Source organism: Amblyomma mixtum, chromosome 1, assembly GCF_055824585.1.
Source record: "Amblyomma mixtum isolate Tamu chromosome 1, ASM5582458v1, whole genome shotgun sequence".
Lineage (NCBI taxonomy): Eukaryota > Metazoa > Arthropoda > Arachnida > Ixodida > Ixodidae > Amblyomma > Amblyomma mixtum.
The window spans coordinates 64,786,184-64,811,010 of NC_143012.1; the positions used below are offsets into that span (position 1 = coordinate 64,786,184).

The 24,827-nt window shown below is 48.9% G+C and overlaps 1 protein-coding gene across 1 annotated transcript in view; it reads left to right on the forward strand.

Annotated features, from left to right (window-relative positions):
- The first annotated feature begins 19,557 nt into the window (after positions 1-19,557).
- The window catches only part of LOC149366525 (uncharacterized), a 43,329-nt gene continuing 38,059 nt past the window's right edge, over positions 19,558-24,827 (forward strand). The window contains exons 1-2 of the mRNA XM_089571199.1: positions 19,558-19,645; positions 21,517-21,621. Of these exons, the coding sequence (XP_089427325.1) occupies positions 19,558-19,645; positions 21,517-21,621 (193 nt within the window). The remainder of the gene's footprint in view (positions 19,646-21,516; positions 21,622-24,827) is intronic.

Genomic DNA, 24,827 nt, shown 5'->3' on the forward strand with positions numbered 1-24,827 from the left:
TTTAGGGTCAGCTGCCGAGCACCATAATCACTAAGCCACCGCGGCTCCCTAATGCAAAGGACGGCCATCTCAAGTCAAAGGAACGGCCATCTGAAGTCGCAAAAACAGCCATCTAAATCTGGACTTGTGACTCGGGAGGCGCCGTAATTAAGTGTTGTGTCCCCTTATTGCTTTTGTGTGTGTGCGCCCCCGCATCCTACTCCTAACGACCACTCGCATCCTCCTCCTAACGACCACTCGCATCCTCCTCCTAACGACCACTTGCCCCTCGTCGCACGCTGTCGCCAGATGCCCCCCCATGGTGCGCCCCCGCATCCTCCTCCTGTTTTGGGAAGCCACTCCCTCCCGTGGACGCTTCTCCGCTCCCTCCTTTCTTCGGGTGGCCAGTTCGGCTCCTGCCTCGGTCGACGCTGGTCGCACCCTCATCGGCTTTAAATAAACGAAGTCTTAAAGTACCGTGTGCGTCTTTCGCTGCATTCGACACAGCGACCGGACACGACAGTGGCGACGAGAAAGTGGATTCGACCCGCGCTACGCAACGCTATTGACAAGCCATGGCTACGCGAGGGTTTCCCAATCAGATACCAGAGTTCAACGGCTCATCGTGGTCATCGTGGGTTGGACGCCTTCAGTTCTACTTTGAAGCTAACAACATCACAGACCCAGCCTTGAAGAGGGCCAACCTGCTGACGCTGTGCGGGGAGCAGACCTACGATACTGTCTGCGCCCTTATTCAGCCAAGCACACCAGCGGCAGTGTCTTACGACGACATCGTAAAAGCGCTGCAAAAGCACTACGACCCAAGGCCATCCGAGGTCTACAGCCGGGCTCGCTTCCAACGACGAGATCAACTGGGAGGAGAAACTGTGAGCGCCTACGTAGCCGCGCTCAAGAAGCTCGCTGCCGACTGCAATTTTGGAACGCTGTCGACAACAGCTACCGGGCAGGAGGGAGACGCAGCTTCTTCTGCTAACACCACCATGCTTCCCTTGGACGTGATGTTACGCGACAGATTTGTGTGTGGACTGAGTGACGAGTCACTGCAGCAGCGCCTGTTCGCTGAGAAGGACCTCACATTCAGCAAAGCTTACGACATCGCCGTTCGAGCGGAGAGCGCCGGTCACCAGCAGAGAGGGATTCGCCGGAACACCGAGCCGGTACACCAGACAAGCAACCAGGTGCGCAAGCCTTCTGTTGTTGTAAAATCGGTCAAAAAGGCACAACGCTGCTGGCGGTGTGACGACCAACACAACCCCCAGGGATGTCGATTCCAGTCAGCCACGTGTAATTTTTGCCACAAGCGAGGGCATATCGAAAGAGCATGCATTACGAAACGGAGACTTGCCAAGATAAAGTCACCTTCCCAGCCTAATCACAGCGTCAACGCCTCAGAGAATACGCCGCTATCTGATCTCCATGGAGCAACATCAGCAACACCATCTGTGTTGTACGACCTGAACACCATGAATCTCGGCACGCGACCGAAGATTTTTACAGAAGTAAGCGTACATCACCAGCTGATTAAGTTCGAGGTGGACTCCGGCGCAGCCTGTACTCTGATCAGTGAGGACACGTTCCGAACTTCATGGCCATCTGACGCACCCGCCCTGCAACAAGACGACACGCACCTGCGAACGTGGTCAGGACAGAATCTGCCACTATTGGGCTCTGCCAACGTGCAGGTTAACTACAACGGCCAGACTCATACGCTACCTCTGCTTGTTGTGAAGGGCACAGGATCAAGCCTTCTAGGGAGAAACTGGTTTTCTCCACTAGGCGTGATGATATGCGGCATACACCAGACGCCGAGCCAGAACATGGTTGAGCAACTGCAAGAGAAATACGAAAGAGTATTCTCGGAAGAGATTCCAGGAAACGAAGGGCCCCCGGTCACACTGGAGTTGTTGGACAACGCGCAACCCAAATTTCTGAAGGCCAGGCCGGTGCCGTTTGCTCTCCGAGATTCAGTTGAAAAAGAGTTGGACAAACTGGAGCAGCAAGGTGTCATCGAGCCGACGCAGCATTCAGAATGGGCCACACCACTTGTCGTAGTTCGCAAGAAGAACGGAACCATACGCCTCTGCGGAGACTACCGGAGCACCGTCAATCTTGCGACTAAAGCGTCCTCTTACCCGCTACCGACACCTGAAGAAGTATTCAGTGTACTACGTGGCGCAAGAGTCTTCAGCACATTGGACCTCACCCAGGCGTATCAGCAGCTGAAGGTGAGCGAGTCAACTGCTGAATTATTGGCAATTAACACACTGAAAGGCTTGTACAAAGTCAAGCGACTGCCTTTTGGCGTAGCTGCAGCCCCGGCCATATTTCAAAAATTCATGGAGACAGTGCTTCAGGGCATCCCAGGAGTTTGTGTCTACCTTGACGATGTCATCATCAGTGGCACTTCCACTGAAGAGCATGCAGTGCGCCTAGAGCTCGTTCTCGAAAGGCTAGCAAACGCTAATTTGTGCATAAGCAAATCGAAGTGCTGTTTTGCGGTGCCAGAGGTGCAATTTCTGGGACACCGAATTGATGCGGAAGGCATTCACCCTACCGAGGACAAAGTGCGAGCGATCACAGAAGCACGAGCTCCAACAAACAAGCAGGAGCTACAGGCTTTTCTCGGACTCTTGACGTTCTACGACCGGTTCTTGGAACAAAGAGCTACCGTGGCCAACGACTTATACCAACTCCTTCGGAAAGATGTGACATGGACATGGTCGCCATGCCATCAGCAGTCATTCGATGCCCTGAAAGACCTGATTCGAAGATGTACAGTCCTCCGCCACTACGACGAAAGGAAGCCTCTGCTTTTGGCTTGCGACGCATCACCGTACGGAGTCGGCGCGGTTCTATCGCAAACTGACGAGCAAGGAAGGGAAGCTCCCATCGCCTTCGCCTCACGTACGTTGTCGCAAGCAGAACGCAACTACGCGCAACTTGACAAAGAAGGGCTAGCCATCGTCTACGCGGCGACACATTTTCACCAGTACATTGCCGGCCGGAAGGTGACCTTTATAACCGATCACCGACCGCTATTGGGCATTCTGGGACCACAAAGGCCTATGCCACCAACTTTGTCTCCGCGAATGACACGTTGGTGCATCAAACTCTCAGCGTACGACTACGCTCTGGTCTACCGCAATGGGAGTAAACATCAAAACGCCGATGCGCTAAGCCGTCTGCCACTAGACGCAACTGTTGACGAACCATTTCCACCAGGAGACGTTCTGATGTTCGAAGCACTGCCAGAACCTCCGCTTACAGCAGGCACAGTTGCAGCATCTACGCAGAAGTGCGCAGCTCTCCGGCTAGTTTACACAGCTGTTCAACAAGGCAACGTGCATAAACTCAAAGGGGACAACTTCGACGCTTACCGCAGGCGAGCTACAGAGTTGAGCACCCATCGCGGCTGCATCATATTTGGGTCCCGAGTTGTGATGCCGAGAGAACTACGCGCACAAGCTATGTCTCTCATCCACGCCGGACATCGGGGCATCGTTGCAATGAAAAAGTGTGCCAGAAGCTACATGTGGTGGCCTGGCATTGACAACGACATCGAAACAGTGGTGCGAGAATGCAAGCCTTGCCAGAGCAGCCGGAGCGCCCCGCCGAAAGCTCCTGTCCCAGAATGGGAAAAGCCAGACACACCATGGCACACACTGCACATTGATTTTGCAGGACCAATTGAGGGCTGCACTTTCCTTGTGGTCGTAGATGCCTACACAAAGTGGCTTGAGATAAGGCAAATGGGACAGACGACTTCGGCAGCAGTCATTGACAACCTCCGATCACTATTTGCAACGTTCGGCCTGCCGCGCAAGGTAGTGTCGGACAACGGAACACCGTTTGTGTCTGCGGAGATCCTCAAGTTTTATCGCGACAACGGGATCTCATCAGTTACATCGGCCCCCTACCACCCAGCGACAAACGGACAAGCCGAGCGCTACGTAGCCGAGCTAAAACGCGCCCTTGAAAGAGATCAGACAGGCTCGCTGCAGCGCCGCCTTGCGCGCTTTCTCTTCAAGCAGCACACGACGGTTCAGAGCACAACAGGCGAGACCCCCTCGAAAATGATGTTCGAGCGTGAAATGCGAACCCAGCTCACAGCCATCCTCCCCGAGCCAAAGGCAGAGACGTTCCGGGAAGAAAAAGCAATTCCGCGCTGCGGCACGCTTAATGAGGGGCAGCGCGTCCTCGCCCGACAGTTTCTGAAAAAGCCACGCTGGGAGGAAGCTACAATTGTCAGACGCATAGGCCTGCGCTCTTGGCTCGTCAACATACATGGCACAGTAGCACGCCGACATCTCAACCAGCTGCGTAGATTTACGACGCCGTCTGAGAGCTGTCCGCCAGCGGAGAGAACACGTGCACCATCTTCCCACATAGCCTGGCACCTCTTCCCGGAAGAAGAGACTTCGCCCAGGACAGACCTAGGAGACACAGCGAACAACAGCCAGCCTACAAGTGTTTCTCCCCCGAGCGCACAAAGCCAGCGCGCCTCCACGCGTGAGCGCCGACCCCCTGCACGATACCAGGCAACTTTCTAAGGGGGAAGGAAGTGTTGTGTCCCCTTATTGCTTTTGTGTGTGTAACGACCACTCGCATCCTCCTCCTAACGACCACTCGCATCCTCCTCCTAACGACCACTTGCCCCTCGTCGCACGCTGTCGCCAGATGCCCCCCCATGGTGCGCCCCCGCATCCTCCTCCTGTTTTGGGAAGCCACTCCCTCCCGTGGACGCTTCTCCGCTCCCTCCTTTCTTCGGGCGGCCAGTTCGGCTCCTGCCTCGGTCGACGCTGGTCGCACCCTCATCGGCTTTAAATAAACGAAGTCTTAAAGTACCGTGTGCGTCTTTCGCTGCATTCGACACAGCGACCGGACACGACATTAAGGCAACACCGCCAAACAGTCCACCACGCTGTTGCTGAGAAGAGAACACGTAACGCATTGCACATACGCCTTGAATTTGAGCCAGAGCCTTTGATGATGCCCGTATACTATCCAAATTTCTTCTGGAAGGGATAGGAATCGTGGACGACGTTTCCGCCCTCATTGCCACACACGTTGCGAGTGCCTCAATGCGCAGAGGATTCAACACGCTCGAAAGCCAACATCGCTGCCCTGGGTGGCATGGCCTCGAGGGCGCGGAAGGACAAGAAAAGACTGGTGCTTAGCGTTCGGCATATGACATCTTAAATTTAATGAACCTGAACCTCAGCTCATAAGGTAAAGCTCATTTCTCCCTCTCTCTTTATGAAACATACAACTTAATTTTGCGGCAGTAACACGCGGCGCTTAGACCATCTCGATGCAAAAACAAAATAACGGAAGACGAAAATTATTCCTTGAGTCAAATTCCGAAATAAAGATTTGGCGTCTCTTTTTATCGCCTCTCATTTGTGCGGCCCCATTGTTAAGAGCGCAAAGCCCGCCACGGTGGCTCAGTGGTTACGGCGCTCGGCTGCTGACCCGAAAGACGCGGGTTCGATCCTGGCCGCGGCGGCCGAATTGCGACGGAGGCGAAATTCTAGATGCCCGTGTTCTGTGCGATGTCAGTGCATGTTAATGAAACCCAGGTGGTCGAAATTTCCGGAGCCCTTCACTGCGGCGTCTTTCATAGCCTGAGTTGCTTTGGGGCGTTAAACCTCAAAACACCAAACCATCAACCTTGCAACCAGAAACTGAAGGTTGAACACGAAATATCGCAGCATCTCTTTTTCAGCAGTCAATTCGAAGGATAGAAAGAAGTTGATCCAAAGAACATAATAGCCACGTGCTGAACGTGGGGTGCGGCGCACGTGAATAAGCGCAATCTAAGAAAGCATGCATGCAGCTGATGACGCCGTGGAACAATCAGTTTGACTTGAATGCAAGGCTGAGAAGAAGGACGCCCAGGAGAAGCGACGACGAATTTGCAATCGCTGAAGTGGACGCCAGGCCGTAGACCTCGCTCACCAACACGACCAGCAGCTATGCCTCCGGCATGGATCCTGTGGCTGCCAGAGGCTCAACCCGACAGCTGAGGAAGCTGCAGCCTGGCGTGCAGCTGAGCGAAATGTGGCGGACTGCCTTATCTGTGCGCGACTGTGGCGCCCGAGATGACAGAATGGCTAGGAAAACCGCTTCGGTTTCTTCCCGGACTCAACGGCATTCTAAGCCGGAGCCAGACACCCAGGTGAGGATCGGTCGGTAGTCGTGCTCGACAGGCTTTGAAAGTAGAAAAAAGATGACATTTTTTAAAGTCATATTCTGAAATGAAGTACTTGCTTCCAAAGATTTTTCACCGCTCAAAAAGATTTCCTTCCGTGTCTATAATCGACAGATAACTCAAGATGGAATTCACATACAGACAGTACGAACGCAATTCTTGTTCACGTATATACTCTGGTTTCAGTGTTTATATGTGGCGCTTAGAAAATGGTGGAAACACTACAACTTTAGTAGATACAGTTTCAGGAGGCAATGCGTCAGTGACCAATGATCCTTGCAAAAATACTCGATGCATAAGCACAGGAGTACACAGGATTCTCCTCAACTGGAGAGTGGTGGCGCAGAACTTTCCTGGTTGGGTCTTCTAGTTCAGGTCTTCTCAGAAGGGGAGAATATTAGACATATCTGAAGAGGGCGGTGTGGGTGAGGGAACAAACGCGGGCTAATGACATGCTAGTTGAAATCAAGAGGAAGAACTGGGCTTGGGCAGGGCATGTAATGCGAAGGCAAGATAACCGCTGGTCCTTAAGGGTAACGGAGTGGATTTCAAGAGAACTTAAACGTAGCAGGGGATGGCAGAAAGTTAGATGGGCGGATGAGATTAAGAGGTTTGCGGGGATACAGTGGCCGCAACTGGCAAAGGACAGGGTTAATTGGAGAGGCATGGGAGAGGCCATTGCCCTGCAGTGGGTGTAGTCAGGCTGATGATGATGCCTTCTTAAGGGTGACAACTGTGTATTTGTGTTCCACACACGCAGGGTCGCAACCCGGTCCACGTGGTCCTCCGGCAGGCAACCTGGCCTCCGAGATTCGAGGCTCTCATTCCAGCGGCGGCATTCCTCTGCGCCGTCGCCCTGTTCCTATACCTTGACTCTGAACTGTGGGCTTGCGTCTGGCATCACGGTCGACTCTACATCTCGAGGAGATCCGAAGCTCATCGTGTCCACCTGCCGCTGTTCACCGATCGCAACAAAGTGGCCTACCCCAAATACATGGCTGCTACTGAATACTACGTCAACCACTCCCAAAACCCATGCGTCACCGTTCCCCGCGGCGTCTGCCACGGCTGGAAGTAACATCAGCGTCCTGCTCGCCACGCCACTGAAGACGAATTCTATGGTACAGCCCTAACCTCTAACGAGTGGTCTGCATGGGACTACAACCGCGAAGCCATTGGCCTGCAGCTACTGTAGGGTAGTCGCGTCTTTTTTGGGTTGGCACGAAGCGTTCCAACAACGGCGTGGTCAACCCAAAGAGCTCCGGTCACCACCTGTCATGGCACACGACTTCCCGCTTGAACCTGCTCGATGTCACTAGAAACTGGAATCTGCACTTGTGGTTCCAAGTGACCTTCGATCTCGCAAGACCTCGAAGTGCTGCCTTCCATGCATCGAATGCTTATTATGAAACTGCAAGAGCGAAAGCTTCGCTCCACTATCGGAAGTACATCCGGAAACTGTCACAACCGGTCATTCTTTTGTCCTTTTCTTTTAAATAATTCCTAAATATTCAATCTTCCACCTTCTACTTGTACTGGCAGCGTTGGCAGTCAATATAAAATTGACGCAAATACTCTCTCCTGCGAGCTCTGTGTTGTGTTGATTTTATATTCATGTTCGTGAGGCGCAAAAAACACGGACAAGAAACAAGGCTGAATGACGCGGACAAATAAAAATGCACTACCAACACAAGCGCTGTATTCTCTAAGTATCCGCCTCTTGTCCACGTTTTTTGCAATGCGTGAACATGAATCACCAGCAACTCGCCTAGTGTTCTGTTCTTGATTGCATATAGTTATTCAATGTCAGTGCACGTTAAAGAACCCCAGGTGGTCGAAATTTCCGGAGCCCTCCACTACGGCGTCCCTCATAGCCAGAGTCGCTTTGGGACGTTAAACCCTAATCATCATCAATATATTTTGCGATTCCACGTAATGGCAGCCCCTCCTAAATATGCCTGGAGATGTTAATCTGGGAGGTATTGGTCAGGAGTCCATAATAATGCTGTCAATAGCAATGATCATTCTATGCCCTTGAGTCGCACGCTGGCCAAAGAGCCGCCACAAGCTAGGCACTGCTGTCGGCCGCGTATTTATCATATGGATTGAGTGGTTCATCTGGGCACGACGCTTTCCGACTAAAGCCATCGTACGAGTAGAAATCGCTGCCGTAATCCATTTCGTTCTTCACGGGCTGGGACCTATGAAGCTTTGAAGAGGTAGTCGCTCCTTTTGCATGGTGAGGGAAAAGGGCAGGGACGAGACAAAAGGAACATAGAGCATGTAGGTGTCTTTCAATGTTCATTTTGTCTAGTCTCTGCGCTGTCCCATCACCATGGGACCTATGGTCGAGAGACTGTAAGATCTGACGTTCAGCCTGATCGTCTGAGTGGTTAGTGACCAAGGCGACCTACGGGGCACTTTGCTTCCAGCCGACCAAGAGTCAGACAAAGCAACTAGAAGTGTCGTACTAAGTAGCTTGCGCGTTATGACGGGGCTCCCACGCCATACGAAAGTCGAGGAGCAGTACCGCTGCGCAAGGCTCCCCACTATGGAATAAACGATACGGGTCCGCCTGGTAGGCGGCAAGACCGTCATGGGCTCTTGGCACAAGGACGAAACTTCTTGACAGAGGACTGCCAAGCCACGTTACGATCCTCAAGAACTCTCCTCGATGGGAGGATGTGTTGGTGACTGAGCAGCGGCCGGTACCTGCCAGGACAGAGCGCTAGCGACATGCGTTGCGACGGACGACCCGAGCATGAGGCAAGAATATCATCCAGCAAGCCGACCTGATGACACTTCATGTGTATGTTGATTCGTCGTGGCGACCCGAAGTCAGCACAAGGGCAATGGGTGCGGTGGCGGACCACAACGGAGAAACGCACACCCGATCCTTCACACTCGACATCTGTACCGCTGGCACAGAGTTGGAGCTCCAGGCCATTCGAGAAGGGCTGCATCTGGCAGTAAAAGTGATCACCCGCCATCCCGGATAATGATATCAACAAACTCACATACTGACAGACAGCATCGAAGCACTCAGGTGCCTCATTGGTCCACCGAGAAGACATAGCACCACGCTCGACATCAGACATGTGCGGCTTTACAGAGAGAGTCGGAGCTACTGCAACAAAAAGCTGGATCCCAGGACATGAGGAGCTTCTTAGCAACGAACGGGCTGGCGAGCGGGGCTTCACTATACACCGCTCCCAGCACGGGGACCTGAAGGCGCCGATCACGCTCCCGAAACGTCGCCGTGAAGAACGACGACGCTGCCGCCGGCAAAGACGGAAGGAGCGTCTCTCGAAAGCTCTTAAATGTGATGAACCCACGCCCCCCGGTCTTCCACGAAGTGCTCAGCTGCTCAGGACAGCTTACTTCCTTTTATTGCGAAAGCAATACTACTCCCAAGAACGGCCTTTCGCCTAGCGGCGGCCACTTGCCGCGTTTGACCTTTAGAGAGACCCCTGACGTCATACCATGCCTAGTGACGTCACAGCATGACGTCATACCAGGAGCGAGAGACGGGCTACCAACTCGGGTCGTCGGGTAACGGCGGCCACTTGCCACGGCGCGTCGCGCTCCTCCCGCTAGAGGCGCTAGTGACGTTATAGAGTGACGTCATACCAGGAGCGAGAGACGGGCTACCAACTCGGCTCGTAGGGTAACGGCGGCCGCTTGGCACGGCGCGCCGCGCTCTTCCCACTAGAGGAGGGGCACCCGTTGGTTTAATGTACGGTTGGGAGATCACGGTCTCTAGCTCCGAGCCGGCCTCACAGAAGAGGCTGGTGGAATGGGCGGAGAAGGTCGCCAGAAGTCATGGACTGATGGCCGCCAACCGGGATTAAGAACCAAGCCAACCAAACCTCCCCTACTTCCTTCCCTTACTTGGTTCATCAATAAAGTTTTTACCTACCTACCTCCCACTCGAGGCGCTGCATATGCAGTATAAAACACCTGCTTTCGCAACCTACCAGGCTTAACCAAAGCTAAGCTCAGCCAATTTTTGCTCCTTTCTTTTTGAATGCTTCGGGGCACTAGACACTTTTTGCGACCACCACAAAATCTTGTCTGCCGACAGTACGCACTTGAAGTTATTGCTGTGTGGTCTAGGTTTGCCTGTCAACTATGAAGGCAATACGAAAAGCAAAGACATCACACAGTGGGACTAAGCTGTTATGAAGTTGGTTTTTAATGCAGGAATTGACTTTTGGGCACCGCAAGCCCCGCTGAGCCTGAATGTAAATCTCGCAAGTGTTACACTAAAGCGTGGAAGACTGTTCCATGTTTCCAGCGCACAGAAAAAAAATTAATTGCTTTCACATTCACAGTAGCAGAAACATAGCCTTGCTTCATCGGTGACTGGGCTAGTAATCACATCGTTATCGTCGTCTTCAGGGTTCAGAACTAAGAAGCTAGCGCTGGGGAAGGAGTAAATTAAACCACGCTCGAAACTCTCCGATCTCTAAACTGATGAAGAAGGATCTCACGAGTAGATTTGCCTCACTGCAATCCGTACGTAAGCAGAATCTGGATCTTTTTTCCTTATTTGACACAGAATAAGCGCTCGGGTCTCTTAGGCGTTACTGGGCAATTTCAATTCTCACAGCTTTTGCAAAATGTGGAATCTATGAATGAGCATTCCGCTACAGCAAAACCTGAGTTAGGTTCGTTTTCTCAGTATGTCTCATTTTGAAACAAAAAAAAACATCCTTATATAGGAAGCCACTTTTGGAAATGTGTTGCTGTTCTTTTTTTTTAACGGCTCCGCAATTTCATTCCCGCTATTTTTACTGCCGATAGTATTTCCTTCTCTAAGCGCAGCTACATGTGTTTTACCAGTGTTTTACCATTAACGGCCATCTGCTATCATCATCAATGTCCGCATGGTGTCGAACAGGTAAAGAGGAGGTTAAAATAGACCCCAATATCAAGTGCCCGGCAACGCTGAAAAATTGATCTGCCATCTAAGTCTGCACCTTTGGTGAGCCTTTAAACTGCGTGTGCGTCCTACCACTCGCTTTAAGCCTCCATATTCGAAGCTAGAGCTTCGAGAGACAAGGCTGTGACGTCTGGGAGGGGATATGCCAAAGGCTGTTAAGAACTTGGCCAGCCAAGTCGTGTCACGAGGCCTCTGGGTGCCGCATATGTAGGGTCTTTAGTGCCCTCACAGGCGCACCATGATGAAATAGATCGTACAGGTAATGATACGGCTTTTGTGATTAGAAGCTGCTCCTACTTAGGCTGTCGAGTCACTCATACAGTATGTCTGGAGTAGCATGCTAGGCTAATAACCAGACAGACCTCTTCTTTATTCATTAAAGACTCTCTCTCAGACACCATGACAAAACAGCAAACGGCACTCTACCTGGCTTTAAAGCTAACGCTAGTTGTAGCTCATTTAGTTGGGTTAGCTGCGTCAATAGGTTTTGTAGCGTTTTGTTTTGTTTTTCTTTCTGTGGCTGCTTAAGTTTAGCCCCAGTTTTAGTAAAAGCTCCGGTTCGCCGCACTTAAAGTTGCCCTCTTTTTTTGCTTTTTAGCCTGAAATTCGACAATGGAGTCGGGTAAGCACGACGAAACATTGCAATCGTACAAGATGTTATGTAGAGCGACTGATAGCACTATATTTTAACGGAGTATTCTGATGCACAGATGTAGATTCAGCTGATGCACAATCTTGTAATTTCTTCGGGAAATCATTGTTCTTGAACTAGGGCATCGGATTTTATCATGAGAGCGATATAGTGAATGAACATTCATGCTAACTTAATACGTATCCGGCTCGCAATGCTAGAAAGTCAGCTGTTTTAGGTTTCATTCAGCCCTTTATATTACAGTCATACGCCATCTTCCAAAATCAATATATTCAAAACACTAAAACGAACACACAAAGTGCTTATGTCGCCATGAAATGTACCAGAAACATTTTTGCATTCCTTCACAGTCCTAACTTAGTTCCACATCGGCTTCATCTAGTAAATAAGGAAAAACACAGTGCGAAAAAAAAGTGAATGAGAGGGAATACACGACAGGACGCTGGTGTGAAATCGATCACCCCCATCTACCCTCCCCAGCGAGCATTTATTTCAGCGAAGAACCCGACTAGCTCCCCTTATTTCTGGCCCTCGAGTTCAAACAAACCATTGTTCATATTGAATCGCCCGCTGTAATTGTTACCCATAAATCCACCTCTCACTGGTTGCTCTTATTTCTGGCCTTAAAGTTCTAACAAACCATTTCACATACTGAATCGCCCGTTGCAAAGTTACCCATAAATCCGCCTCTTGCTCGTTCTCTTTATTTCTGCCCCTAAATTTCAAACAAAACATTCCGCTAGTGAATCGCCCGCTGAAACTGTTACCAATAAATCCACCCCTTGCTAGTTTCCCTTTTTTCTGCCCCTAAAGCTCTGGCCAACAATTGCGCATACTGAGTAGCCCGCTCTAAGTGTTACCCATAAATCCACCTCTTGCTGGTCAAAGGTGCCATAGCGCAAATCCTCTGCGCGTCTATTTCCCCCAATTTTGTTGTCTCCTTCCATTTTCGGAAATTGCCTACAGTGGTGAAAAGCCATTTTATAGATTTTCCGTGAAACACTTGCTTTTATCTTATCGCTTCAAATAAACATCACATGTGACTCCCATAAAATACTCCTAGTACTGAGATTCGTGCCCTTAAACTTCAACTTCACTTTCATTGCGCATTAATAATCGAAAGGATAAGTTATTGTTTTCTTTATTTGAAAATTGATTATAATAAAATGACCCTGCTAAAGTGTCACATTCACTGAACAGCGTAGTTTACGTTTTTTTCACCTCTGTAACTTTTCTCCTCTACCAAACGTATTCTGCTGCCTTTTATAATGGCCTCTGGCCTCAGCCAGGACAGCAGCTTGGGCATGTTGGTTATTCATTCTTGATGGAACAGCGCAAAACATCGGGACAAGAGACAAGCGCTGTAATCAGCTGCAATCAGCAGCTGGCCTCAGGCAAGCTGCTGATTGCAACTATTAGCCCTTGAGACAGCCCAGCTTTCTAAGGTACGGGCAGATCCGTCAAAATAGACTGGGTATGGGCAGTGCCTTTAGATGATCCGCCGAGCAGCAGAATGGCTTTGTCCTGAAAGAAAAGCGTCACGACAGGGCAAGTTTTTAGAAGAGCATGAAACAAATGTCGCAAACGATCGGAGTTATTCGCGCTGCAGAGTATGCGTGAGCATTACTGTCTTCCCTGAAGGTGGATGGGGACGTCATCCAGCCTGTCAGTCAAAGTGTGCCCCCCCCTACTCCCTCGCCACTCTTCCCACTTCTCGACTCTTATTGGTGACCGCGGTTTCCCCCTCGCCATCCGCCATTTCACACCGACTCTTCCTCTCTCCGTTTTCCTGCCCTCTCCCTCACTCTCCGTTTCCTCTCCGTCTCGCCCGTTTCCTTTTCACTCCTCCTCCTCTCCGCCGAGGGTTCACGCATCGCCACCAACAGCAGACACGTTTTGCGCTCGTGGAGATTGAGATGCTTACGCATTAAACAGGAAGAGTACTGCCGGGACTCCTTAAAGGTCCTGAGGCAACAAATATGCTTCTAAGCGTTGTTTTGGCGGAGTGAGAATATGCAGACGAGGGCATGTACGAGCTTCACCGATGAATGACAGTGCGAGATATGCAACTCGTTTCGTGCCCCTCCAGCATGTGTTTGCCTGAACGGATAGAGGCTGTTACACAATGGGCAACCCAACAATTCTGGACAAAAGCATTTTCGAACGGCCAAGGGTTTATGAGCGATATTTTTTCATCTATTGAAAGAGCTCACTATAAAAATCAAGATATACGCAGACCTTCTCACGACAGGCTCGCATTATTTTTTTTTGCTATTAACTTTTTTGCTAGCTTCAAAAGCGTTCCCCATTGCGTTAACACGTTTTGGCGGGCTAATTGGTTAAGCATCTTGAATAAACAGCGCGAACGAAGACGAGCACAAAAGACAAGAAAATGGACGACACAGCGCTCGTCTTTGTGCTCGTCTTCGTTCGCGCTGTTTATTCAAGATGCTTAACCAACTAGCCCGCCAAAACGTGTTAACGCAACTTATTTCTTGTTCTTCGGGCGTTCCTACGGAGTATCTTCTTGACCCGCTTCGTGTTCCCCATTGGTTTTCTATGGCAGTCTTAACTGCTCGATGCGAATGATGGAAAAATTTTAAAAAAGATTTCACTGTGCGCCGGAATAATGGACCATTACCATTAATATTTCCATAACAGTACCTTACAATTTTTCAACATTCAAAATTTTTGTCGGAGAATGTTGGATATGCATGATCATCTCTATACATTCCTGCTCCGAACTATTTGCATTCGCTTCCAATCCTCCTCGCCTATTGGTGCCGTTGCCTTTGCCCTTGTTTCCCTGAGAAACAGCCGAAGCTGACCTCAAGCCATTACAGGGCTTGACTGCACACCAAAAGGTGCTGATTTAGCATATTACTTCATGTTATGCAACGGCGGCTAAACACTGCAATAACTGTGTGCGAATGACGAATCTATATATTGTGTTGTTTTTCTCATTTCAGAAGCGTCCTCTTTTGACGGTGAGAAACATTTTTTGTGTACTTCACTTTGGCCTCATTATCTATTGATTAATGGCCGTTGACCAAGCGCTAGTAAATAAAGAAGCAACTGCAAAGGCACAGCCCAATCATCATTAAGCGTTTGTACACGACGCTCTCTGAATGCAGTTCATGAATTGAGAGTTTTTGCACAACTGCTTTAGAGTAGTAGGAGAACGGTAGATTGGGCGAGTTGGTGTTCCATGGCGAAAGTACATATAAACAGCGCTAAACGACAGGACTAGAAGAGGAGTAGACAAACACGGCGCTGAACTTACAACTGAATTTATTGGAAGGAAAAATTTTCAATATATACATACAAAAACGCGCACACGTGCGCACAGTCACTACATCAAAGTGGAGATACAATCAACAAGCCACGTTGGTCACACGTGTTGTACCTGCCTTCAAGCTACCCTTTGTGCAGCAATGTCATTTCTTTCTTTGACAAAGCTAAAGAAGTATTGCTAACGCAACCTTTTGATTTTCTAGTGATATGAAATGCTTCGGCGACTTCTCTTGTAATATTGTCAGTATGAAAAAATAACAATTCTGTATCGTCAAAGAACGGCACGCATTTGCATACACTGCAATGACTTGACAAGTTAGTATTTTTTTTTTCATATCACTAGAAAATCAAAAGGTTGCGTTAGCAATACTTCTTTAGCTTTGTCAAAGAAAGAAATGGCATTGCTGCACAAAGGGTAGCTTGAAGGCAGGTACAACACGTGTGACCAACGTGGCTTGTTGATTGTATCTCCACTTTGATGTAGTGACTGTGCGCACGTGTGCGCGTTTTTGTATGTATATATTGAAAATTTTTCCTTCCAATAAATTCAGTTGTAAGTTCAGCGCCGTGTTTGTCTACTCCTCTTCTAGTCCTGTCGTTTAGCGCTGTTTATATGTACTTTTGCTTTAGAGTAGAGCTAATTGTGACTAACCGGTGGCATTCAACGTAGGTGACATGTCTGCGTCTTAAGTACGTATCACCGGCCATTATGGTAGCCCATATCGGAAGCGTTGTGTGATCAAGAGACCCTCACTTGGAGTGTTTTACGAACACGGTCCCTGTGTGTGAACGCTATTTGTGTATGAAAATAAAATGGGCGACGCCTGTTACAGAGCATAGCGCCACGTACAACTACCCGAGTAAACTTCGAGGCGTAGGGGATTATGGGAAGAGGGCGGGAACCCTCTCGCAGTGCATTATGGATGTGCTCGGCTCAGACGCAAGCTCCGACCATGTAATCAGTTCTCGTTTTAATTAAGGAGTTTTTTTTTCAGCCGGTGAACGCTTACACGCTAATTAATAGAAACGCGCTAATACCTGTTCTTACAAAAGCGCGCTAACGATTCCGGCAGCCCTGGTTGCGCTTTCTGCTTAGGAAATCTCATAACGTACACTTATGACCGCGGTATGCCAGTTATAATGACTGCGTGCAGTCGAAAGCCCAATTAGTTTAGAGAGGTCCCTGTAGCGTTCGTCGAGCTCTATAGTCCTTCATTTGTTCAGAGAACAGCTCCAAACACAGACCATTATTACTGCTACCCCAAGTATTGTATTGCGGGTTGGTCTGCTTTACGTTAGTTATGGTCTAATTTTGAACGCGTGAGAGTATGGTTATCCATCATTCATGTAATATCAGGAGCAAAAGTTGTACACAACATGCAGTAGCCGCCAGAGTTCAGGAAAACTGCATCGCAGTGCAGTTTCCAGGCCTCATTCGGGGTTGATACAGCTCAGTTGATAGGGGACCCTTCCACGTCACACAGACACGTTCGTACGGCGGGGTTAAAGCAGGGCTTTATATTGTTGTTTATATTGAATGACGTGTGGGCTTTTTTACATAATCATAGCGATTGTGAAAGAGGGAACAAAGTCCGTGCCACCCCCCCCCCCCCCCCCCCCCCCAGATTTTTCCTATACCGACAGTACGCATGCAGTGATAGGTCGGATGTTCACGCCTACGGGCTTTACACCGTGGCGTAAAACCCCGTTTTGTCTTTTCCAGCACCATCAGAATAGTAAGTACATTCTGTTCGCAAATATTGCAGCGAATAGTTGAGGGAGTCACGTGAAATTATTATCTTCCTTTAAGCGACACTGAGAACAGACTTAAGTTGACTTGTATCAATAGGCGATAGATTACTCGATTGTGACGACAAAAACGCTACTTTCACTGAAAACAGCGCTTTCATAACCTGGAAAAAGCCACAAAATAAAATACAGCCGCCGTCTTCACAGCTTGATAAACATATTCACGCAGCTCTACGGGACGAGGACACGAAGGAACACGAAACCCAGAACGGGCACTGCCTGTGTTTCGGTTGGTTTAGGTTTGGTTTATGGGGTTTAACGTCCCAAAGCGACTAAGGCTATGAGAGACGCCGTAGTGGAAGGCTCCGGAAATTTCGACCACCTGGGGTTCTTTAACGTGCACTGACATCGCACAGTACACGGGCCTCTAGAATTTCTTCTCCAAAGTTCAACCGCCGCGGCCAGGATCGAACCCGCGTCTTTCGGGTCAGGAGGCGAGCACCATAACCACTGAGCCACCGCGGTGGCTCCTGCCTGTGTTTCATGTTCCTTCTTATCGTCGTCCCATAGCGCTGTGTGAATCTGCTTATTAAGCATGAATCAACTAGCCCACACCAGAATCCTAGCTCTTAGAACGTCTTCAGATGCCGATTTCTGAAGTAAACTGTGTTAAGTGAGCAGAACTTTTTTTTTTTTTTTGCATCAGGCTATACAGGCAACCACTTCAAAATGGAGACTACGGAATCCTTTGTGGTGTAGAAGTCACACGTTTGAATCGAGTTGCACGAAAATTTTTACTGCAGTTTTCTCAGGAATAGATGCGTGAATCCCTGCCGCAAAAACACCTGCAAACCCAGAAAGAGACATAGAACGAATTTTTAACAAGAACAGAAATGGATGGAGATGGGCCCAGTGTCCCTTTTTAACAAACGGATATATCGAACAACTTCAAGCCTCCTGAAAGGAAACAGCGTAAACAGTAGTGAGGATCAGCACAGCGGGGAATTACCGGATGTCAGCCGTGCACGCTGTATGACAATAGTGCTGTCAGGTGTGGCACGGGCCTGTTACTGCGGATGCGCAACTTGCATCTGGTAATCCGGGATTGCACTTCGCCGATAAGCACGCCTCCAGTATGTGGCTCATGAAAGAGCGGTTACAGGGACTGGTTGGTGGTTCATCGTGTGGGAACCGCGCTGGACTTAGACATGAGACGCTGCAAGAGACTTCGTCAGTCCTCGTCCTTGCAGTGTCCCTTGTCGAAGTCCAGCGCGATTCCCACACGATGTGGCTCATTTCATGAAACATCCAACGCCAATGTGCGGAGGTCGTGGGTTCGGATCCCAAAAGCTGGACGTGCTTGTCTGTTCTGCTGCTTCTGCAAAATTGTCCTCCATCTTCAATAATTACGCAACTAATCTCCCACCCCCATCAACGCCTCTCGTAAGAAATATTCATAAAAATTGGCTGTGGTTTGACCAATAGCCATCCCCAGTATAATTGCGGAAGCAATGGCGCGGAAATCGCAGCGGCGGCGGCACCTCTGCGTCACCCGCGTAGCGGAGGAGTCGGCGGTGGCCCCAGCCCCGCAGCTGTGCGCCGTGTGACGTCACTCCTCCTGGAGAATGCACTGCTGGCGCAGCGGCGACGGCACCTCTTAGTTACCCGCGCAGCGGAAGAGTAGGCTGCGGCTCCGTGCTGCTGTGACGTCACTCGCTCCACGCGCATGCGCAGTTGGGACTCTCCTGGGCTCCGCGAAATCGCTCACACCTAGCGTAGTGTTGCTTCCGCAACAAAAGACTAAAAAATGCACACCCCCATGCTTTCTCGGGTTCAGTGAAAATGTTCCTTCATTCCGTTAAGTTAATACTATCTGATGTTTAGTGAGCAGTTATCCAGATGCCAGCAGGCTGTGGTCTAGTAGCAGTTTAAGATCACAGGAAAAAAGCTGAATGCTACCAGCCAGTTGTTTTAACGCTGTCGCCATGCAGTTCCCGGTTTCTCCGTGACAAAATTCCCTCATTGATCAGTTAGGATCACGTGACCTTGGTGACGTCAGTGTAGTCACATCACCCCAACTAACTGACCAATCAGAGAGCACCACCGAATTTAAAATTTCCTCACTGGTCAACTGGGACCTGAGGTCTTCATTGGCACGTGATCCCGAATCAGCCAACCATAGAGCACCTCCAAAATAGTACGAATTAGTGGGTGCATTGGGGTGGATTATTGTGTAGGATTAGTATGATCCGTTATAATAATCCAAAGCACTCGAACATTCTGGAAGGTGATGGCTGATGCATATCATTTAAGGACAATGCAACCGGTTCCAACTGGAATTTTGGCGGGAATATTGCTAGAAACACTAAAAGCTCATTTTAAACATCGTGGCACTCAACCTAAACGCTATCTCATTTTTTTCTTTAGGAATATTCTTCAGGCCCCCAAGTTTTTGTTTTCTGCTCTTCAGACAATCTATAAATAATCTCTTCAGAGCGTAAAAGAGAAGACTATACTTGACCGGGTGGATGTCAATGAGTAATTACTCCCTTATTACAAGACTATGCTTGTTGAGAACTCAGCGCTCCAAGCGGTGATCTTCGACCGATGTTAACGTGGCCTAAAGGTGCGGCCGCGCTACCCGATTTTGTTTCCTGCAGAGCCGCTCCCAGAGCTGGTGGCAAGGAAAGCAAAAACTGGTCGACAATGGCCTTTATGGGGACCGCATTCATCGTGGGGCTGATTCTGCTAATTGGACTGACGTACTTTACGACATCCTCGGAACATTCTGGCGGTGAGTGTAACGCAGCAGCTAGGTCTGAAGGCACCCTATTTTGACCGAGTGTTCATTCTTTGGTGCTCTAGACATTAATAAACATAATCATCACGCGGAATTTGCCTACGACCAAGAAATAATTTGTGACTGGATTCCTTCTGCAATGTAGCTTTGGTTGCCGTTTTAGCGGCCGAAGGACGGCGTTCACGTCACCAATAGGTTTTTGATCGCCCAAGACCTAGAAAAGCTGCAGTATCCCTGCTGAAAAAATTCTATAATGCAATAAACTCATACAGTTTGCCATACCAATATCATAGACTTATCATACAAATCATAGAAAATTATCATCCAAATGTCATACATTTCTATAAAATCATACAGTCATCATAGAGATGTCATAGAATATCATACAGGTTGTATGATATATCATACAAAGGTTGTATGATATATCATACAAACTGTATGATATTCAGTGATGAAGCCTCTCTGAAGTTATTGCATCATAGAACTTTTTTCAGCAGGGATAGTCTCGCTTCGTCCTTTTAATATCGCCATGCCAGTTCAATTAATCACTGCTCGCGATAGGTTGCTCGGATGGAGCAACATGGGTCTAACAAGCCCCACCGGCGGCAGCACCTGCCATCCCTACTGAAACGTTCTATATGAGCCGCTCGTATGGAATTATGGGAATATGATGCCCACAAAATATTGATAAAGATAAGGAAATCCATATCTTGTCTATACTGAGTCTTTAAGCGTTCCACATAAATTCCATGCGATTTCTATACAGTGTGCATGACGTCACATAGCGCCCGTAAGTTCCCATACGTGCTTTTTATAGTACACAACGACTCTATATTCTCCATTCTGACTCCACAAAATTTCGTATAGAAGCGTATGGAATTATGGCAATATGGAGTCCACAAGATATGGAAAACTATATGAAAATCTATATCTTGGCTATTACTGAGTCCATAAGCATTCCACATAAGTTCCATACGATTTATATCCGTTGTACGTGACGTCAGAGTCCGTGAGTTCCCATACGTTTTTTTATGTATTCCCTAACGACTCTATATTCTCCATATTGACTCAATAAAATTTCTTACAGAAACGTATGAAATTATGGAACTCGTCATATGGAAACTTTCAGTAGGGATTGCAGGGCAGTGAGTGGCGCATCGCTTAACCGTTACACCACGGCATCAAGAGTGGTATATGGACTCCCACGGATCTATGAATATAGAGTAGATAATGACCAATTTCGCATATATGGACATTAACCCATTGATACTAACGCAAGGCGCCGCTTAAGTGTCCTTTCCAGTTGCTGTGCGCTAGAACCAAGGCCCCCACTCACCGATTTCGCCGATCTTTGTATGAAGCCCGCCTGAGTTTGAAAACCGAGTCTCGAACCCAAACCGTAGCGAAAACCACGCGAGATATTAAGGCGAAAGCCTTTAATGGCTCATGCTCGCGGTGTCCGTCCGCGCGCTGGAATCGTGCCAACTGTGGCCTCTCCTCCGCGCAGCGGCGCAACCTCCTCCCCTCCTTAGCAACCGGCACGCCGGTGGGGGCGCAGCTGCGCATAGCAACCGTGACGTCACACAGTAGCGGTAGAACGAGCGCGCGCGCGTCGGCGGTGGCAGCTGCATCGCCGCTCCTTCGCCAGACGTCTCGTTGCAGTTGAGTGAGTGAGACGCATGGCTCCGAAGCGGCCCAGTGATTCCGCACCAAGCGATTCGGGGAAGTGGCAGTGGGTTGACCACAAGGCTTTCGCCAAGCTCACTTTACAATTTTCAAAGTGTCTTCGGTAATATTTTTTCTAACGGCTCTTTCTGTTGCGTATAGGTGCGTAACCCACTGTGTTGCACTTGGTTGAATTCCAGACAAGCAGGCCGATGAAGACGAAAGCAGCGGTGGTCGCAGCGTTGTCTCCTCGGACGGTAGCTCTCCAGCATACATCGGTAAGAAGAAAAAGACTCCTTCCACAGGTAAGAGGGAAAGAGACGACGGCGTTTTTTACTTTTTGGATCTCAGAATAATAGCGACGCCTTCGAAACGACTTAGGCTCGGTGAATACGTGTTTTGAACGCTTTAATAGAAGGGTTTTGGAAGACTGCTTTATTTTTTTTAATTGTGCAAATATGCCCTGCGGCATAAGAGAGTTAGATATGCATACGCAAACCGGTGGCGGCTATAAATGCCATCAAGGCCCGGTACTGGGGTAACCCTGAATGCCGAGAGACTGCTTTATGAGATGGGCAAAATGGAATCTTTTGCTAATTGCTGGCCCACAAACACAGATTCGCGGAGCAGAAAGTCGAGACAACAATTGAGCATCATCTCGGCCATTCTTCACGTCTCGTCTTTCTGTGCTACGACTCTCTGTCAGTCGGTTTATAATGCTCAATAACTCTGGTCGTCAACCCCTACAAAGGAACATAAGCCCTACACTCTAATGACGAATACGGCTATATGGGAATAAAAAGGGACTACACTGTCCTCTGGCTCGCTCCTTCTTTATAAATGGGGGTGCTCTAGAGAACACCTTATTCCCTAGCTAGAGGACCGCTTACTCTCCTTTCGCCCCATTCTGCTTAGAGTGCTGAGTAAGCATTCTGCAGACCCGCCTCCACTCGCAGGCTGTACAGAGATTGGGCAGCATTAAGTCGAAGTGTGCGTAGTGAGACGTTTGTTGGCTTGTAGTAAAAGAAAGAGAGTGAAAGAAGACAAGAAAAGACAGAGCGATCGAGTCTTAAAAACACGCAAGATGTCTGCAGCTAGGTACGGGGTTGTTGCTCTGTTGCCGCAGAAACTTGTGAAGTGAGGCGCGTTTCAGTTTCAGTTTATTTACCTTACGTGTGTACCACAGAAAATCGCAAACACTGTACGGACTCATACGCAACAGCTATTTTGGGGCCCAAGAATTGAGCATGCGTGGCTGCAGCTCCAAAAGCAGATAATGTACATAAAATAAGTGCGAGTACTGCTACCAACACTAATGTACAAGTAATATTACATAAAATAAAACATTTCAAGGTTTCCTCTCAGTGAAATTTAAACAATGCAAACAAATTTGTACCCTTATATCCAGTAGAAGTAACAATGAGTGTGTGAAGTTCCTTAACTTTTGCACGGCCGCTAAAGGAACAGCAAGCTGGAATATTGGAGCAAAATAAGCCCAGATACCATTATTTGTTCCCTTTGTTAATCATTTAGGTAACAATGAAAATGACGGTTGCCCTTCAGGATGTCATTAAACCGTTGCCCTTCATGCCTTCACAAGACCGTTACCGTTCAGGGGCTGCTGAAGACGCCCGGTGATATTGTTACTGAACGACGGGAATCCTCAGCTGTAAAATGATGCGGCATAATGAGCATGTGCGTGATGCAGTTCGATTTTCGAGCTCACTTGTTACGCACAGAAAGCGGCACCAAACTCGCTGAAAGAAGCACCTATCATACACATATCCAAACCTACGACCTCCGTTTACATCTTCATCTTGGGCACGTAGCCAGTTTCACTGAACGGATGTTCAACCTAACAGTTCGCTAAGAGCTTTCACGACGAAGTTCGCTATAGTGCGTGGAATGTGCTCTGCGGCTAAATTTTTACTCGGCCGTCTTCGCGCAATTTTTGCCCGATCGTCCCCCGATTGATGCCTTATATGAACACGAACAAAGCTCACGTGAATAGGTATAAGGAATCCCATGCATTGAAAACGTTAGAGATCACTGCAGCAACCCGCACTGGAAGAATGCGAAAGCAATGAGGCCTCCTTCACACTTGTCGCCTCTATTTGCTTCACTTTAGACTGTTTGCCTCTCTTTTTGCCTCTTTTTCTCGCTTTTTACTTCTAATTTTGACGTCTACCGCTATTTTCACATGCACAGACTTGGTGCTTTGTGCTTATGTTCTATTCATTGATTGGTAAGTACCGACCCTGCATCGATGACTTGTGCTTAAACGGCAAAGGGGGACCCTGAGCTGTACACCTTGTAAATGGTTGGTACAGAGTCTGAACCCGGCGGCAACGTGAGCCTACCGGGTTTTCGTAGGGCAAAATGTGACATGTGGCTATAGTAAACGAGCTTGACATTTCCCGCAATCGCAAAGTCAGCCGAAGGTTAACCTACGTCACGCTGAAGTTTGTGGGGTTGAAATAAAGGGGGTAAATGCGTTCTCCCCCCTTAACCACGGCCGACACAAGCAAGGCATTTATTGCTGTAACAACAATAACGCCTGCTCGCAACAAAAAACGCTAAAGAATCGAGTTCGTCCGGCTCACCAGCAAGGTTAGGAGCGAACGTTCGCCCAAGCTAGGGTAGGGGAGATATTCCGAGTCCGGATCGGATGAGCTAGCGGGAAAAGTTCCCCGACGAGGCTTCGCCCCGCTGACGGAGAGCGAAGCGTCGTGCCGACACGTCTGCACGAGACGAGTTCCCGAGCTGAAGAGAAAGAGATATCGCCTGCGCGTGCGCGCAGCAATCACGCCGTCCGTGGCGCTCGTGTCGTTGTGCCGCCGGCGCCCTCTCTTGTTAGTTAAGGTAACTGAAACTAGGGAAGACTCATAGCAGGGAAGTGATGTGAAGGGAACGGAGCGGGGCGAGTCCCCACAAATTTGGTGGTTATTTAGCGCACCCACTCATAGTTTTGTCCTCTCTCGCAATGCGCCAGCGGCTACGACTACTAGGACGACGACTCGGAAGACGACCACTACAAAGAAGACGACTCCTGGGACGACGACTACGCCCGCTAGAAGTAAGTGTCCCTGTAATGCTCGTGTGCACAAAACTGAACAACGCTTCTAACTTTCTATAGATGCTATAGTGCCGAGATGACCACGCGGCTCTCCAGTAATGTAGAACTCCTATATCAACAAGCAGCCTCATGTTCCATACATTGATGGTATAAATGTCTCTTCCGGTTTGTATATCACGGTGAACTGCTGCGCGCAGCGCTGGTTCTAAGTTCTGTTCACGGTCTTTACGAAATAAGAGTGCATGAAATTCGTGCCAGGATGTTTGGTCCATGTATACCTCCAGCAGGGATACAGAAATTTAGCAACGGAGTTGACTGCTGCCTCAGCTGCTACTCGCCACCTGTGAAGCAAATATTCAAAGAATATGTGAAAAAATAAATGCAAGTTAAAGCTTCTCGTACAAGCTGAACGTTGTGCAGTAGTGGAACAATGTC